At 34.3% G+C, this 18982-nt stretch overlaps 1 protein-coding gene across 5 annotated transcripts in view; it reads left to right on the top strand.

The window, feature by feature from the left end:
* Positions 1–18982, top strand: part of LOC149794794 (uncharacterized) — a 72254-nt gene that overhangs the window by 2782 nt on the left and 50490 nt on the right. For 4 of the 5 annotated variants that reach the window (XM_089964445.1, XM_089964448.1, XM_089964449.1 and 1 more), the window contains exons 2-6: positions 3208–3409; positions 4291–4429; positions 6205–6342; positions 9091–9253; positions 10214–10261. In XM_089964445.1, coding sequence (XP_089820571.1) covers positions 3208–3409; positions 4291–4429; positions 6205–6342; positions 9091–9253; positions 10214–10261 — 690 coding nt within the window. The remainder of the gene's footprint in view (positions 1–3207; positions 3410–4290; positions 4430–6204; positions 6343–9090; positions 9254–10213; positions 10262–18982) is intronic. The other variant, XM_089964447.1, reaches the window with a different exon arrangement.

The raw sequence follows: 18982 nt of genomic DNA on the forward strand, positions 1-18982 counted from the left end.
ATAATTTATTTCCCTAGAACTTACGGTTTTAAGAATAAGATCCAAGAATAATCCAAGAATTAAAAATGTAGAAGTCCAAATAATAAAATGTTCCAATAAATCGGAGTTCGAGTCACGACAAAATCTGGAAGGCATTGATGTATGCTGTAGTCAGTGTAGTACTGATGTGTCCACAGTTCTTTGTTGAATTGCAGACAGTAATATTCCAGTGCTTGAATTTTGTAAATTTCGATTACTGTCTTTGTCCAAGAATTTATTTTAAGCATAAGTATTTCCAGGGAAAATTAAACTCAAACTGGTCACAACAGAAAACACCTGAGCATCTCCAGGGTTAACACAAACTGAAACTATTTCTCAATACATCACTATTAAATCTGGCTACTGCGTAAAACAGAGTTTCAGTCCACAAGAAAAACCAGTTTTTCGAAATAATTGCTACATGTTAGCACAACATAGAACTTGAGAAGATGTTTACATGTCTAAAATCATGTACTCCCATTGTAGTCTCGATTTCATTCTATGAATTCCACACTTAGAAACAATTAAAAAAATTAAAAAAAGGTTGTTTACTTGAAATCATGAATTAAGGTTAGTTTTAGATACAAAGTTTCTATGTTAGTGTTTACAAAAAACTGAACTTCATTTTTGGAAAATGTCAAATCCAGTAAATAAAATTATGTTACAATAACATGTAATGGAATCAGAAAAAAAGTTTAAAACTAACAAACAAACAATTAAATTGAATCAAATATAAATTAAATCAAATATACGTAACAGTATAGATCCTGAAGGGGAAAAAATACTGTTAATTGGCATCAACAGAACACTCTTGAGGTCCTGAATGAAGGCAGTGCCATCAGACTTCGAAAATGGATGCTATGATGAGCATCTCACAGATTCACTTGAATGGACTGTATTATCAACATATTGTTTTCACCAATTTTTTTAATGGTGTCCCAGTGATAATTTAAAACGTTACAGTATGGAGCCGCCATTTCTATAGTTGAGATGTTATCAAATTGAAATGAGCATTTTCAGGAATTTTTAATGCTTAGGCATATTGTTTATCACCTTGCAACCCACAACAGTCACAAATTTTGTTGCAATTTATATTTGTATGTCCCTTTATTGCAGACTGAAAAATTGATATTATAAACCAGATTGTCATTTTCTTTTTTGTTGAAAAGATGCCTTTTTAAATAGAAGCAATAGTAGTAGGTATTACTGCTGTTGTGCTTTTGGTTGAATTTTTTTCAAGTCCTTATTATGAAACAAACTTGTCAGTTTTCATCATCTAAGATGATATAAATTTAGCTGCATTTACAATATAGTTTACTTTTTGCTGCAGTATAATACTGTTGTTGCCCTGTGATCAAATTACACCTTTAGCTTGTTTCATATCAAATTAAGGCTCTATGTGGCTTGGGGTTGGATTGTTGGTTTTGAGTGCACATTTAACCCATTATTTGCTATATCATGTCAAGGAAATGGGAACTAAGTATGATTTACATGTTTAAGGAATTGCATTATATTTACCAAGGACATCCAGGTCAAGAAACTAAAATACTGACCACCATTTATATTCCCTTAGAAATGTGAGCTATCTTAAGATTAAGGAAGTCTATACATATCATTATGAAAATCAGGATCTGTCCTCTCATGTTTGCTTTTTTTTACAATGATATATGTTGGAGATTCAAACAAAAAGTCACAAGTAAAGGTCAAAATAGAGTCCCTAACTATACCAAAACCTTCCCAAAAGTAAAATTTCACTTTGCCTTGCATTGATTGCACAACATTGCCCCCACCTCATTTTGTTTCAATACAAGGCATTAATAATTAAAATGTTGATTTTCATGCCCATTTTCTTTTAAAAGATAAAATTGGAAAGGGAGATAAGACACATTTCCTGTACTTGAGGTTGATGATAATTTGATTTGATGGTCATAATTACCAGAAATTACATTCCTATCTAAGGAATTCCCAAAAAATGTACACATGATATTTGGAAGATGATTGAAAAATATCTTATTTTTAGCCCTGTTTGAGGCAAATTATGACTTACTGGACATATCCAAGTCGGTTGCTACCAGAATAATAATTTTTTACCATATTTCATCATACTGATCAATGTATAAGCCTGTTGGAGATGTTGCCAAATTTATTTTACTGTAACCTATTTCTCGAGTCTCCAGTGTCAGTTAGGCAACAAAGGTGGTGAAGTGAAATATGAAAAGCTTTAATATTTGTACAATCTTTCTGTAATGTTTCATCATCATTTTAATAATCTGGCATGAAAATATGCAAACATATTAGTTTAAGGTGACTATTTGGAGCCATCTCTCCGACTTCACAAAACAGCCTAAATTGAATTTGAAATATTATTCTTATCAGTTTCAGGCAGGTAGGGTTTAATATAAAGGTTGATTCATTTTGGAATCCTCATGATAAAGCATCTGCCTGTTATTGTTGTTGTCGGTTTTAGCAAATTCTAGCATCTCGACTTGAAATCAAGTGAATGTACCCACCTTCTTGCTACATTCAAGTTTCTTTCATGTTTGTACACAAATATCAGAAAATTATTTTAAAATTGTGTCTACATGTAATTCATGATATGCAGTTGAAAGATTTTTCAAGCAATCTTCATTTCCATTTTCTATGTACTATGTAAAGTTAGGATAAATTCACTTGTCATCAATGGATCTTAGATCAGGGTGTTTGACTGAAAGATAAAAAAAAACAATGGTTTTTCACAAATATGCACTTCACTTCCATGTCCATTGTAATTAGTGTAGTAAAGAAGCAGAGTTCCTGGGGTCTGAAGCCAGATGTCTCTGTCATAGTAAGTCTAATAAGTAAATGGTTTCTGCACATTAGGATTGGATCAAGACGGCATCCCATGACTAAAGGTCAAGGTCATTGAGAACTGTTCACTAAGGGCTATTAAATACATGGTATGTATATGTATATGTGCTTTTCATGACATTCTTGCTTTTACAATAAAAGTAATCATTTAGCACTGTGTGGCAATTCTTTTACTGTTTGCCAGGAAACATGGAAATTTTCAAATGATTGGTGAGCAGATTGTTTACACATTGGAAAGATGGGAGTTAGTAGTGTTTCTATTAAGAAAGACAAATTACTTTCCTTGTAGTAAATGTATCATCCATATCCTGTGAAATTAAGTGATTTTATTTGTTTTCACAGAACCAATGTGGTTATGAATTATTCAGAGGTTGAAACCAAAGTCAGGGAGGCTACTAATGACGAAGCCTGGGGACCCCATGGAACCCTGATGCATGAAATAGCCCAGTATACTTTCACATACGAGCATTTCCCAGAAGTTGTTGGCATGCTTTGGAAACGAATGCTTCATGATAACAAAAAGAACTGGAGGAGAGTCTACAAGGTAAAGACAAATCGTTGTTTTCTCATTTGGAAAAATAAGTGAAAATAATAGATGGGCATTCTGAGGTTTCTGTGGTCAGGACCAAGTAAGAATTATGTTTTGTACATTTTGTAGCAGATTATGGAATCTTGAGCACTTTAGAATGAGAACATGGCACATAATTTGTATGATTGCCAGTTTTAATTGATTCAGAAGGGCAAACATATTTAGCAAATAGAGAATCAACAGTTCTGAATAGACATCACTGTATTCAGCATGTTTAGTCCAAATGCATTCAATTGCCAACATTGTCATTTCAGCAGCTTCCACGTTCATTATTTGTCATTCAGTGTATAGTGTTAACATATGTTACCTAGCAACTACAGAACTTGGGTTTTCAATGCATTTCAAAGTTTTAGACAACCGAATGCTTAGGACCAAAGATTATGAAAGCTTCTCGTACTCTACATTTTTCAGCAGTTGCTTTGAGTTACAATTTTAGCAATTCTTTATTGCTTCATATTAAGGTATATATTGTGATGATATTGTATAGAATGTTTGAGACTGTCTAACGTTTTGATTGATTCATAAATAGTTTTGTACAAATTCTTTTGTTTTACAAAAGTACAAAATATTCAAAGCAACATTTCCAATCATGCTCAGATTGAACTAAAAATTCTGACATCAACCAATCATACATACAAATTTTGGATTGAGACCCAAGTTTGAGAATGAGAATGTACACAAGCTTGGGGCCGGATACATTATTTAGTTTTAACTAAAGATTTGGGAGATTCTTCTATATTTTTGATTATTCTTATTATGAACTTTATACTTATCTTTGATTGCTTTTGTTTTAGAATTGTGATTTTCTAAAACTGTCTTCACTTGTTTGGTTTTAGTCCCTGCTACTGCTGACATACTTGGTGAAAAATGGCTCAGAAAGGGTTGTCACCAGCTGCAGAGAACATCTGTATGATCTGAGAAGCCTGGAGAATTATTCCTTCACAGATGAAAATGGCAAAGATCAGGGCATGAATGGTATGTTCAGTGTTGAGTCAAAGGCTGATTATCAGCCTCTGTCTATCCATATTTTTGTGATCATCTTGTTCTGGGAATTTGATCTGACAGATGCTTTCTATTTTGTCCCTAATGTTCGTAGAAAAGGTAGGAATTGGGCATATCTAAGCATTATTCATTTTGTCCAGCCTACTTTTGTTTCTACACAGTAACTCCAGTATATATTATTGTTTTTCAGCCAGCTAGATGTTGATGAAATCTTGTGAGTTTTAGTGTTGGCAGTCTCCATCATTGTTTAGCAGAAATATAGTCCCTGATAGTTGGACCAACTCCCTTTCATTTCTGCAAAGTAACTTCCTAAATTACAATTAATTTTTAACTGGATTTGGTTGATACATTGAGACCTTGGCAGCATTAAGTAACTTCTAAATTACAATTTTTAACGGGATTTGGTTGATATAATGAGACCTTGGTAGCAGGAGCATCATTGTGCAGCAGTTCTGTCGCCTCTAATTGTCAGAACCACCCACTTTTTTTTTAATTCCCTTAATTATTATTGGATTTTAGCCAGATATGGAATGTGCCTAGATGTAGGTGATGCCTTCAGATTTTTTATTGTCAATATTCTGTGTTGTTTAACATAGTTGTGGTACGATTGCCAGACCCACCAGTTTCTGTAGTGCTGTGAGACAATGGGTTCAGTTGTTGACAAGTCATGGGTAATTGTCTGCATGGTACTGTAGGTTAAACTGGTTAAGTTTTTACTTGGTACTATTTCCCACCACCCCCAGCAGTAACAAAGTTTACAAAGGTGAGCCTAATATCAGTCATGCATGTAATGCCATGTAGAAAGTGACCCAGAAATGGCATCTGAATTTCAACATCTGCTATTGTCTGCTATAAGTTATACTTAGTAAATTGACAAAGGATAGCTTTCATGTTTTCATGGCTTGTAGTTATTATTTTTAATTTGTTGAAGTTTTTTTCTTCTTGAGAAAACTGGTAAACTTACTAGACTTATTGACATAGACTTAAAAAAAGATCTATCGCATACACATTCTTTGAAACATACCAAAAGGTGATCTGTTCATCCACACATTCCTTGAAACATTCTTGAAGGGGTCTATTTCATCTTAACATTCCTTGAAACATATGTAATGGAGGTCTTTTCATCAAGACATTCCTTGAAGCAAGCTAAAAGGGGGTCTATTCATCCACGTTCTTTGAAAAATGGTTAAAGGGGAACTATTCATGGGTTCTTTGAAACATTTTTCAAGTTGGTCTATTCATAGGTAATATTCTCATAAAATCTTACATAACAGTATAGTGTAACTTTTAATGCTTTACTACAATTATGGTAGGGGCATATGGTTTTATCCTTTTAACACTATACTACAATTATGGCGGGGACATATGGTGTTAACCTTTAAATGCTGTACTACAAATGTAGCAGGGGCATATAGTGTTACCTTTGTTTATTTTTCATATGTCTTTTCATCCGTCAGATCTTGGTAGGGTTTCTGAGTCATTTCTGAGATTCTGTGATGGGGGATCCATGTTTAATGAACACAGTTCTAGTCGCCGCCTTTATCATACAGTGGCCTGTTTTGAAATAAAACTTGAAAATATCACTGATAAGTAACTTCTGGTTAAGTAATTACAGCTTGTAAAAATTGTAACTTTCCGAATGATCAATTTCAAGTCCTGATAAGGGACAAAATTGTTTCCTTAAGTGTCCTTTACAAACACTTTTCATTGTGTGAATTACCGTTAAAATTTTTTATTTTAAATTTCAGTGCGACACAAAGTCAAAGAGCTGATTGATTTCATACAGGATGATGAGAGGTTGAGGGAGGAGAGAAAGAAAGCAAAGAAAAATAAGGATAAATATGTTGGTTTGGCTAGTGATTCCCATTCAGATGGTTACAGATACAGTAAGTTATTGCCTATGTTAACAGTTTTGTTATTTTCTGGGGCTTTAAGATGTAAGATAATACTTCAGATTGTTTAACATTGAAAATCTATTGCTAGTTCCCCAATTGCTTTTATATCAATCTGCCAATCACTCTCTTGTTGCAAGGTACAAAATTATTCCATATTTTCTCATTCATTCATGCATTAGCTCTTTGAAATAAAGCAATTTAGCTTTCTATTTCTTCTTTTGGGTACTATCTTGTAGACTATATTAGCTTAAGAAAGATATTATTCATTTTTTAATAGAGGTAAATGTTTTCAGACCTTGGGCATCCTGTTGGGATTAAGTTTGAAGTGTGTGGATATCGTCATGCAGTCCAAACGTACTCACTTTTATAACTGCTTTGAACTCCATCACTAGAGATTGTCATCTGAAACTTCTGTCAGTGGTGGACCTATGGGTGTAGGTTGTGCTAGTGCTTTTGGAATTTTCATAAATCAACAGAGTTCTTTGTCTTGCATGTCTTAGAATTGGCTTGTGTGATCGATGGTTCAAGTATCAATATGTCATATTGCACTGATTCTACTATGAAAGTTTCATTGATAGTCACACTTTTGTCATTAATTGAAATATTCATCACAACCCGTCTTTTCATCAGGAGACAATTATGAGAAAGGCAGTAGCCAGAATAGACAGTTTCAAAATATTTAGTAACCATCTGAGAAAATTATTAGTAGCTGGTGGATGATTTCTTTACCATTAATGGGAACATTGAACCGGGATCTCTGGATCATAACATGGGGATTTTCCTTTCCCCCATGAACATAACTTAGAAGCTACTGTGAATTCATTATTATTCATTGGACACCAAACTTATTTTTCATCTGTGTGTAAGCTGAACTACAAATTTTGAGTCGCAACATAATTTGAACCAAGCTGATATTTAATGCACACACTTTCTTAAACTTAAATGCACAGTACTGTGTAATGATTTGAATGTTATAGTAGTGAATGCAAAATTGTTCCTGGTTGTGATACATGTTTACATGATTCCCATATTTCAAAGCGCATTATGTGTGATGTCTGTCAATTTAACTCACCACCCATCCTCCTTATACCAATTTGGTTTCTGCACAATAATTTACTTGTCCACCATCTACAGTTTTCAGACTCTGTGGATGGCTTGCATTTGGGGTGTTGAAGAACTGTTGATTTTGGGGTCAATTGCTCAAAGGTCAAGGTCAGTAGCTGTAAGAAGGAAAAAGCATCTACACGATAGCTAGAGTTCTCCAATATAACAGTTTCCAGGGCCCTGAGTATTCTAAAGTGCTCACCGTTATGGATCATTGCCATATCACCTCTGCGTGTGTTCGAGTCTTGGGCTCGGCCAATGTGGGTATGAGAGAAAGCTTGCCAGTAGCTTCTCGTGGGTCGGTGGTTCTGTGGGGGATTTTCCTGGGTTCTTCCTCCACCATTTATGCTGGCCGCCATGTATGCCTATCTTGTGCTGAAAAATGGTGTTAAACCCTACAACAACAACAACAACATAACAGTTTCCAGACTTTGTGTGTTGGTTGGGGTAAGAAGAACTCTAATGATTTCAAGGACAAAAGGTCACAATCAATTGCAGGGCTAATAGGATAAAGGTCAAGTTCACTAACTGAAAGAAGGAAAAGGTTTCTGCACAATTACTAGTTCCCCTCAATCTGCCATTACCAAACATTTGGATGAATGGCACATGGGGTACGGAATATCCCTATCTGTTTGGGACTCAAAAGGTCATGGTTGAAGGTCTTTATCACAGTGGAAAACTGGTTTCTGCACAGTAACTAGAGTTATCCATTTATGGCCACCAATCTTTGTGAATGACTTGCACTCAATGCAGGGAAGAACCTTATTCATTTTGTAGCCAAAAGGTCAAGTTCACTTTCACAGAACTGTAAATTATTTATGCACAATAACATTACTTCTGTTTAACGTAAACTCCACCAAACTTTGTGGACAGTTCACACTTGGGGTAAGGAAAAAAATTGTTGATTTGAGGTTTTAAGGCCAAAAGTCACTGTCACTGACAGAAAGACAATAACAACAGTTCTACATTACAGCCTGGGCCAGAACTTTGTAGATGGCTTGCAACGAATTCACTTAGTCAAAGGAAGAAGTCTGATGATTTTTGAGCCAAGAGATCCAAGGTCAAGGTTATTATGTTGACAAAGAAGAATGGTTTCTGCAAAAAAAGTTCTATTATCTACATAGAAAACTATCAAAAAATGGGGCAGGCATATAATGTGCTTTTCCTGGTAATCATGTTGCATATGTGGTAATAACTTAGATTTTGATATCATATTCCATATTTGTGCATTGTACAAGTTTTACCCACCCACACTCAATCCCCTTTCTCGAAAGGCATTGCCACCTCGTGCTAGATATTGCCTCCTCGTGGTAGGTATTTTACTGTATAGTATTTAGCTGAATGATTGAACTCTTGTGTGAGTTTAAACTACTGTTATAAAAAATATTTTTCAATAATTGTATTATTACATAAAAATTTATGTTGTGGGATTTTTAAATCATAAGATGAATGAAGAGTTCATGTTTTTTTCCATGTATCATTAAAGTACCTGTCTTGGGAAGGTAGCTGTCACTTTGATGGAAAGGGAAACAAACTCTATGATGCTAAAAGAGTCAGTTTCATATAATCAGCTCTTAAATTGTAGGGTAAGACGTGGAATGGATGAGCTTTCAATTTTAAATTGTTTCTGACTAGGTGACCGATATGACGAAGAACCACGTAAACGTGAACAGCTAGATGAAATAGATGAATGGAATAATGGCAAAAAATCGGTTGTTGATGAAGCTGTGGGTAAGGTGAAGGACTTGTGGAATCGGGCTCATGGTCGGAGAACAGTGGATGACGTTTCAGAATACAGGTTATTGAATTTTTAATGTTCTCTTCTACATAAAAAGGGAAGGTCAGTATTATAAAGTCCATTGTCCAAAAATCTGTAAAATGTTTATTGTTTTTAAAATGTTGCTCTTCTTACTCCCTACATTTACTTTTGAGCAGTGCCAAACTAGACTGAAGATTGTGCAAAACATAACTGTATCTGAAATAGAAATACAAAAGGTTCATGAAACTTGGAAAAATAAAACTTGTCCTGATTATGAATAGTGTGAATAGTTAACAAGTAATATTCATAGACAGTAGTTTAGGGTAGCCATGGAAACTCTGTATTGTTGGATTCATAAACCAAGGGTTGCATGATAGACGCCTGCCTGGGCCATCTGCATACCTTACTAACTCTTTCAGTTTTGCCATAATCCTTATGGAAATGACCCTTAAAAAATGGACTTGTACAATAAAAACATAAATTACGGAAATATGATTGTTTGCAGTAAAATCCAGATGCTGGAATGGTGGTGTTTGATTCTGATTATATTTCTAGCCAGTGTTGCTAGTTAATCAAAATTGGAAAAAAAATTTTTTACTGTCATGTTAACATCAATCTCCATGACTTTTACCCAATATGTATCATGTGTGCAATATATATTTCAATTACACTTTTTGTATGTCATCAAATTTTTGTTTGTTTAATTTGGGTGCAAATAACATTTTTCATAGACTGCCCCAAAAACTGAAGGTTTGAAAATAACATCTGCTAGAATGTTCCAAAGCATTTTTCTCCAATATTTTATTTTATAAGTATCTTGGCTGAATGACAAGTTTCTGGATAACAGTGATATTTAAAGGAAAATGTGTTTGTTCATCACACATTGAACTTGTATGTACAATAATTTCTGTGGGCATAGGTTTCAATTTGCGCCATTTTGGCTCGTAATTATTCCTTTCTCTTTCATTTCCTCTGTCTTACTGATTGTTGTGATTACAGTGGGAACCCTGAGAAACCATCCACAAGACGAGATGAGGTTGACTTTAGGTGAGGGTTCATGCAAGACACAAAGTACAGTCTGGTCTAGTTAATTCCACTTGTACTATGCCCAATACATATATGAAAACTGGAACAGACAATCATATACAGGAAAACTGCAGTGAGCACGTATTTTACCATATCTCAGTGAGCACATATTTTACCATATCTATCCAATGATATGCCCACCCCAACTTTACACAAAATTTGTTAAAAGTAGATACTAAGGTTATCTTTCTTGATAAGAGTACCCCCACCCCACCCCTTTTTAGCTCCACTGGTCGTAGGAAGAAGAGCTTACGGAGTGCCCATCCGGAAAATCTTTGTATTGTGCTTCCTTCAGAATCGATGGTCATACTGACATAAGGATTTTACTAAAAGTCTTCATTGATTTCTTGTTGCTCCTAAATACAAATGGTGCTAATCTTATACCATACAGAGCTGTCAGGATGGCCTTTTTAAAAAACACTGCAACTCTTCCTGAATGGATGGTCATCTTGGCATGGAGTTTTCATTAAAAGTTTTCTAATTATGTCTAGTTTTTCCCAAAATTAAAAGTGGTGCCTATCTGACATCCAGTAATGCTGTCTCCTTGGCTAATTAAAAAATTTTGTCATCCAAGAATACAATAGTTTAAACACTCAGTAGTTAAAACAAAGTCATGGTCTTACCTTGAATTCCTGGTCATTACTTTTAGAGAGTAGTGTGTTAGTCCCATCAGTGGACTCTTGTTGATGAATTTATTGGGCTTGCTGACTGGCTTCAAGGTAGAAATACTCTTGTTTAGTCTGTTGTTTAACAATCTTGAGGATGCACACATTACAAGGCTTCATGCCAAGTTTGAAGTCATATGACAAAAACTGTTAGCTAGGTGTTTTAAGTAATTGTACAAGATAATAAAAAGCATTTGACTCACATTACACAGACAAGTTTACATTAAGAAGTGGAGAAAATATGTTTGTTAAATGGAACAGGTTTCCTAATATGCTAATTGCTTTGACTTATTTTTTTAATTTTTGCTTTACACTTTCTTATGCAACAATGAGGTTAGTACAGGCATGTACTGTGTTGACCCAGAACTCGAAGATTACAGGCAGTATGATGTGCCAGATTACAGATGTCTGTTTATTCATGCAATTAAAGATGGAGTTTGTTTAATGAAAAAAAACTCAGATTTCAAATGAAGTGAGAAGCCAAAATAGATGTCTGTTTACACTGCAATCACAGTTCCTGTCATTTGACTTGTATTTGTGATGCACCCGTTTTCATGGATTTCCTGGTTGCAGGTTTAGAGACCCAACAAAAAATTGATGCATCAATTAAAACTAAAGAAGCATTAGAGAGAAATGTCCATGAATTTAAATACTGTTAAAGAAATAGGTGCTTTTTAAAATTAATGGATTCAGTCTTTTTCATTGCATCATGCTAAAATAACAATATTGGATAAAGGGCAGTTGGATTAATGAGACTAGACTGTACTGTTGTGATGTCAACATTTATCCTGTTTTTCTTACCAGTGTAATGCATCATCTTTGCCAGTAAAACGGTTTATATTTTGAATTTCTATTGATTTACTTGCATGATCAGTAAGCATGCATTGAGGGGTATAGATGCAATTCAGAAGTTGCAGATGACTAGATGTACATCAATCAGATCAATGAAAAATGTGTGGTCACAATGAGAAAATGATGCCAGAATGTATCATAGGCCTTGCTTATGTCAACCCAGGGGAAGTTTTGTTTAGGGTTTGTAAATTCTACATTACTTCTAGCAGGAAAAAAAAGTAAATTTTTTAACTCATTTCACCATAAGGTCAAGTAAGCCAGTGATATGACCATGCATCCATTGTGCATTTTCACTCATGCATCTTTCAACATTTGCTTGTTAAGACTCTTGTGGCCACATTTCAGAACTGATTTTGATCAAACATTGGATTTTACAAGAATATGTTTAATGATTTCTCTTTGGTCATAAATGACAGCCAATTTGAAAATCTTGTTACTGGTCAAGAACATAGATGGTTTCAACACACAGCAGTTAAAAGAAAAAAATGCCCCTATCTTGCATTCCTGGAAAATCTTTTTGGAATGTAGAAATTCAGCCTCTTCAATGTGGATATGTGAAAAAGTTTGCAGGTGGCTTAACATGGGTTGGTGGTTTTTTACTGGGGTTTCCTGGATTTTTCCTTCACCATCTATACTGGCCAACATGTATAGAGCCTATCATGCTCTGAAAAATGATATTAAACCCCAAACAACAAGAACAGCATGATAGGTCACTGAGACTTGAATATTCTGTGGCCAGCCTGGTCTGCACTGTTTACATTTAAGTGTACATTGTAATCCATAAATACGGCTTATGGGAATTGCATATAATAAGGTAAGTACTTGGCTTATGGAAAATGCATGTAATGAGGTAAATACATAAGGCTTATGGGAAATACATGTAATGAGGTAATACATATCAATTTATTTGCATACTTGTGTCCATAAAATATATCTTGTTTTGCACAGTTACATATTGCTTGATAGTGTCATCATATATCCAAGTCTTCAGGAAGGAATTAGAAGGGGCCATCAATTTTTGTCAATTCCAGAAAAAAAAAATAGGCATCTCTGATTTGTGTTTAGTCTCAGTTGGCAATTTTTAAATTAACAAGCATGGCTGCATGGAGCTTTTTGGGATAATCTGGTGGAAAATGCACCCTAGTTTCATTGTTAAATAGTTGAGAATCATGCAGAATTCTAAATTTCAGCAATTTACTCTTGAAACCTTTATTTGCGTTTGATCAAATTTTTCCTCCAAAAGTTAAAGAACTATCACTCACCTGAAAATCCCAATTCAGTTTGTACAACCTTAAAGAATCCTTGAATTTAGGGATTCACTTTGAAAATACCTTGAATTTGTTCAGAACCTCATTTAAATGTCAAAACTTAATGAATTTAATAGAACAATACAGTATATGAAAACACATACATGCCAACCATTACGCTTTTGGCGTAATCATTACGCTTTTTGAAAACATGAAAACATAATAAATAGTATAATTTTTAGCTGTTCAAGTCCAACACAAGACAAGCGTTTGCAATGGTGTTAAATTTATTGCCCTTTTTCCTCCAAAACAACAAGATGGATTACCCAGAAGCTTTACAAGTACATCCTCCCCAGGGTCTAGTTGGTCTGAAATTGGAAATGGTGCTGCTTATACAGCCATCATGGCTAGCATCATGACCATCTTGAAAATTTGAACATGACTGACTATGAAGCAAGCCTTTTCATTGACCAACTTTGGTTATAAATGAATCAGACACAAAATGTATGGCAAAAACATCATCAGAAGAGCATTCCACTTCTGACAAGCTCGTAAATTTGGTGATAAATAGTCACTCAATGAAAATGTTAAGGACAAAATCATCTAAGGCTGTTCTAATTGATTTACCCTTTTTAAGTAAAGAATTATTATTAATAATAATATTGTTTCATCATGCTTTGATGGAATGAGCGAATTGTCAAAAATTGAAGGATGTCTATTTCTTGCTGAATATACAAGTCAATGAAGGTGAAACCCAGTGATGGTTCAGTGCAAAAGGTACTATGTGTATAGAGGCCTTAGAAAATGAGAAAATTGAAATTAATGATTATCACAATTAAAACATTTCTTTTGCATCTGATTTGTAGTTGTCTCCAATACAAGTCCTTATGCCATTTTTCACAGCAAAATTAAAAATGATGCATGTAAACATCTGTGACACATTGTATAAGGTTCATCAAAGTAGCCATCTATCCATTAAGTCATAAAGATGCATGACTTTTTCATTTGTGTGATGCATCAAGCTTCTTGTTGATGAAGATTACTTTCTGCTCTGATTGAACTCTGTGAGTGAATTATTAATAATTAAAGACTATCTTCATGCTGAATATATTGACTAATGGTTGGGTAAAAATGCATGTACAGTAAAAGCAAAGATCGTATAAAATGATTCAATTGAAATTAATGAGAATGACAGTATAGACTTTCCTTCAACATCTAATACTAGTGTCAGTGATAGTGCACAAAATGAAGTGTAACAAGAAATTAAATAATACTGCTTATAGCCCAAATAAAATATTTTGATTAAAAAGGATCAAAATGAAAAATGCAGATAATAGCATGATAAAGATGATATTGTGTGTGTGTGTGTGTGTGTGTGTGTGTGTGTGTGTGTGTGTGTGTATATATATATATATATATATATATATATATATATATATATATATGTATTGTATATGAGGTGAGTTCATTTCTAATATATCTATACTGTTTAAATATTTTATTGAATAACAAATAATAATAATTGAACAGAAATTTAATGCCTGCTATTATTTTATTTGCCACCTATTTTTTATAGTCTTGACCTAAGTTCAGAGTAAAAATTCTTCTCTCCAGTTAGTAATTTGGAGGTGCAGAACAAACACAACACATTTCTAATACGATGCTTCTGATCATTTGGAACTTTCATTTCCTTGGACTTAATTGGTAAAACACTTATGTTAACTGACCTGGGTCTACCAACACTCCAAGACAGGTGTAGTAGAATTTGTTTGACATATTTCTATGAAGTAGTTGAGGGGTTAGTGTTTTGTCTCTCACCAAATATATTTTAAAAACCATTAAGACAAATATGCCAGATTAAAGCCAAATCTTTTTCAAACTTTTAAAGTATAAACATTGTAGAAGAACTAGTATAAAATAATAGTAGATGTTTTGTAATTAAGCAATATAGAACATAACAATTTTGAAATTCTTTCATCGTAAAAACATTTGTGGACTGGAATCTTGCACTCCTGTTTTATTAAAATTTTTAACTAAAAGAAACTTTTGCAATCTGATTCTCATACAGTATGTAGCACCATTGTTGATTTGTAAATTCTGCAGTTTTGCTAAGAGGCAGATATGGAACTATGTATAACTGATTTCTTTACAAATCATGCTCAAATTGAGGAAGTAATAACAGTTTCCACTGGTATAATGACTAGTTAACTAGCTGGTAACCCAGAAAAGTCATATAAATGTCAGACAGAAAGTGAAACTTCTGACAAAGAATTTGATTTCAATAACTTCCTTTTGGTCAATGGTTCTTTCCAGAGCAGTTGTGGGTTTTTACCCTCCAGATATTCTGGCCAGCCTGTCACATGCTGACAAGTGGTGTTAAGCCCCCAAGACACTATTTTTATAGGATTTTGGTCAGATTTGGTTTATGGTCTTGTATCATCACAATCTTGAATGAGTATGATTTGCAAGTGAAATCAGTGCATATTAATGACATGCTTTTGCATTAGATTGGTTGTCATCTTTAGCAGCCGTATTCCTGATCAGATTTTTTTCAAACTTATTAGCCATATATTATATTGGACAGTCTTGATTATGAGGAAGACCATTGCATATTAATGAGGTAGTCTTATGTCTGATTGGCTAAGCTTGTTGCCATTTTGGAGACCAAATTTTGATTGGATTTTGAACCAGCTTGGTAAATAAGCTTATATTATCATTGTCTTCCATAGGTTCATTTATAGAGAGTTTTATGCATGCTGCTTATAAATGTGATTGGCTGAGATGTAACTTGACAAATCCAGACACTCCATTTCTCGTCTGCTTTTGATGAACCTTGCTTATGTCATTAAAAACTTGGATATCATTGGCTATGAGGAATGAACTAAAATCAGAGCATGATACATGCAATGAGATGAAAAGTAATTTTATTGAGGTCTTGACTTTATTCCACAGTCACTGACTTCACCTTCTGGAAGTTGACAGAGGGTGTCACTTGATTTTAAAAAATGTTCCTTTAGAGGTTCAACAAAAGCCACGTGCCTAAGGTGAAAAAGAATAATGCTTATGTACTAGGAAGAGACTATCTGATAAAAATCAGGTGCTCACTTGTGGGCTTGGGGCTGTAGAATAGAATGGTGCTAATACACTTCCTGCAGCTGTTGAAGGCTCCATGATGATGCTCCAACTGTGACAATCTTGGAATCGAGGCTGTACTGGGTGTACATGACTTTACACATGCCTCTTTTTCGAGATTCTGGTCTACCAGAATTGCACAGTAGTCAGATATAATAGTGATGTATTTGAGAAATAATTTTAGTTGGGCTTTAAACATTTCGACATCAAGGTGGTGTTTTTTCTGTTGTGACCAGTTTGAGTTGAAATTCTATTTTATGGAATTATTCTTTCCCTGGAAAATATAAGTGCTCATACATAATTCATAGCTGCCAACTCTCATGAATTTGGTGTGAATTTCGCGACTTTTTCAGCGATGTACGGATTCACGAGACAAGCCAAAATTTCACGACTCCAATGATCAATTATTTTAAATCTTTAATAAAATAACCGATTTCCCGTTAAGCACTAGTCATGATATTCACAGTTGACAAAACGGTCCGGTACTGCTGGTCGCGATATTAGTAGATCTACAGCTGATTAGTACAGTTGGCCTGGTAGCATGCATTTTAGCCTATTTTAATCTATTTGTATAAGAGTAGTTTTACAAATGCTTTTGAGAGAAACCGGAATTTTGCTCTGCACATGCGTCACCAACACTGATTTGAGTTAACATTAACTATCGCATGTAAGATCTTGAAAATGTCTTTACCACCAAGGAAAAAGAAATGTGTTACTCAAAAAGTCAAGTTTAATTTAGAATATATTAAAAAGTGGCCGTGCATTCTGCCATTAAACACTGATATTCATCATGCTTTTTGCACTCAGTTTGCCATCGCAGAGATGATGTGAGGAAGCATGTCGGTTGCAAAAACACGTAGAAGTTGGGAAAATTAAGAATTCACAGATTTCAGCTCTGGAATATTTTAAGCCATCGGCGGAAGACCTGCAGGCTACCAAAGCTGAAGCATTATTTGTGAGTTTTCTTGTCGAACACAATCTACGTTTATCAGCTGGAGACTATGCTAAACATTTGTTCTGACAAATGTTCCCGGACTCGAAAATCGCTTCCAAATTTTCCTGTGGAAGAAACAAAAGTGCCACAGCTCCTGTGCATTCCTCACAGCAACAGTGACAGCGAAAGAGTATTTCTAGTGAGGAAAAATAAGACAGACTTTAGGGCCTCCTTAGCTGCAGAAAATTTGTCAGCAATTTTAGTCACCAAGATCAACCAAAAGGCAAGAAGTCTGAACTGTTCAGAAAACAAATTTATGATCAAGCAATTGAGGAAGTTCAGGTCTGCCACAGTATCATGTCTTGATAAATAAAATATTTCTGTATATATGTAGTGTTTTAGTTTTATATTGCGAACTTGATATAGTGTAGTATTGACGGTCAGAGTGGATGGAGTTATTGTCATGGTATTTTTCACTAATTCATGTCCAAATTCATGGCTTTTTGTCCCTGTTTTCACTAATTGTGAGTCTGGAAGGTTGGCAGCTATGCATAATTCTTGGACAAGACATTTATTGAAATTTTATTCAGAATACAAACACCAGAATATTATTTTCCATGGTACAAAAAGACCTGTGGGCACATCAGTACTACACTGGCTATAGCATACATCATTGCCTTCCATTCTGGATTTTGTCAGGAGTCAAACTCAGATTCATTAGAACATTTTATTACTAGGACTTCTAATTTTTATTTGGGATATTCTTGGATTATTTTTGGATTTGATTCTTAAAACCATAAGTTCTTTTTCTTTTTTTTTTTACCTTGTTTTCTAAGGAAATAAATTATTTGTTAAATTTTGCAAAGCTTGTTGTCTTCACTTTTTTCCTGATACTGTTTATGAATTGCCTAAGCATGTAACAAGGACCACATCTTTTCACAGAATGTTGCTATTTCTTTCACATAACACCTATAGGACTTACCTAGGAGACTTTGGAGTAAGGGCATGTAACTCCCACATCCTTTTACCTATAATCCAACACTTAATCCTTAGGTAATGTAATGGAATAAAAAATATGCTTTTGTAGTAAAACATCTTTTTTTTTGGACAAAATACTTACCTAGTTATATGTTGGACACTACCTCCCAAGCAACCCACTCCGCTTTGTTATGTAGCTAGAAGAGCATGCACTAGCCTTCCAGTAGTTACTGATGAATGTTGGATTTGATGCCAGTCCCGTTATCCAAGGGAATATTATTTGTATCTAGTTTTTGTCAGTAAGCAGATCATGATATTTAGATCTTACTTGTATACACCCTCCATAATGTAGATCATTTTATGTGATTTCCTTCTTTTTGTTAACAATTTTGTTTTGGCAGAATAACTTGGGTTGTCAGACCTGACACTTATCCTGATTTACTCAGGATCATCTCAAATTTTGTCTTTAAATCTGAAAATTCGGATTTTCTGATTTTTGTAACCCAAATCTCCCATGTTTAAAAATGCCACAAAAAAGATTTTGATTTATGATGGTTCTGACTCCTTCAAAGAGAACAAAAGTGATGCAGAAATTTCATGAGGTCACACTGGTCATACCATGGAAATCTTACCAGTTTTCCATTTTCATCTTTTATGCTGGTATTTAGTGTGTTAATTGAAAATTAACACTAAATATCATCATCAAAGATCAAAATGGAAGAATGATGGATTTTCATGGTATGACTGTAGCATAACTTTTTAACATTAAGTAAATAGCGTAAGACAGCAGAGATGTCAATTCCTTTGTAAAGTCTTTGTACGTATATGGTCATAAAGAGTGATCCTGATTTTCATTCCACTCAAGGTGGCAGGT

Source organism: Sinohyriopsis cumingii, chromosome 7 (assembly GCF_028554795.1).
Source record: "Sinohyriopsis cumingii isolate HCF-2022 chromosome 7, ASM2855479v2, whole genome shotgun sequence".
Taxonomy (NCBI): domain Eukaryota; kingdom Metazoa; phylum Mollusca; class Bivalvia; order Unionida; family Unionidae; genus Sinohyriopsis; species Sinohyriopsis cumingii.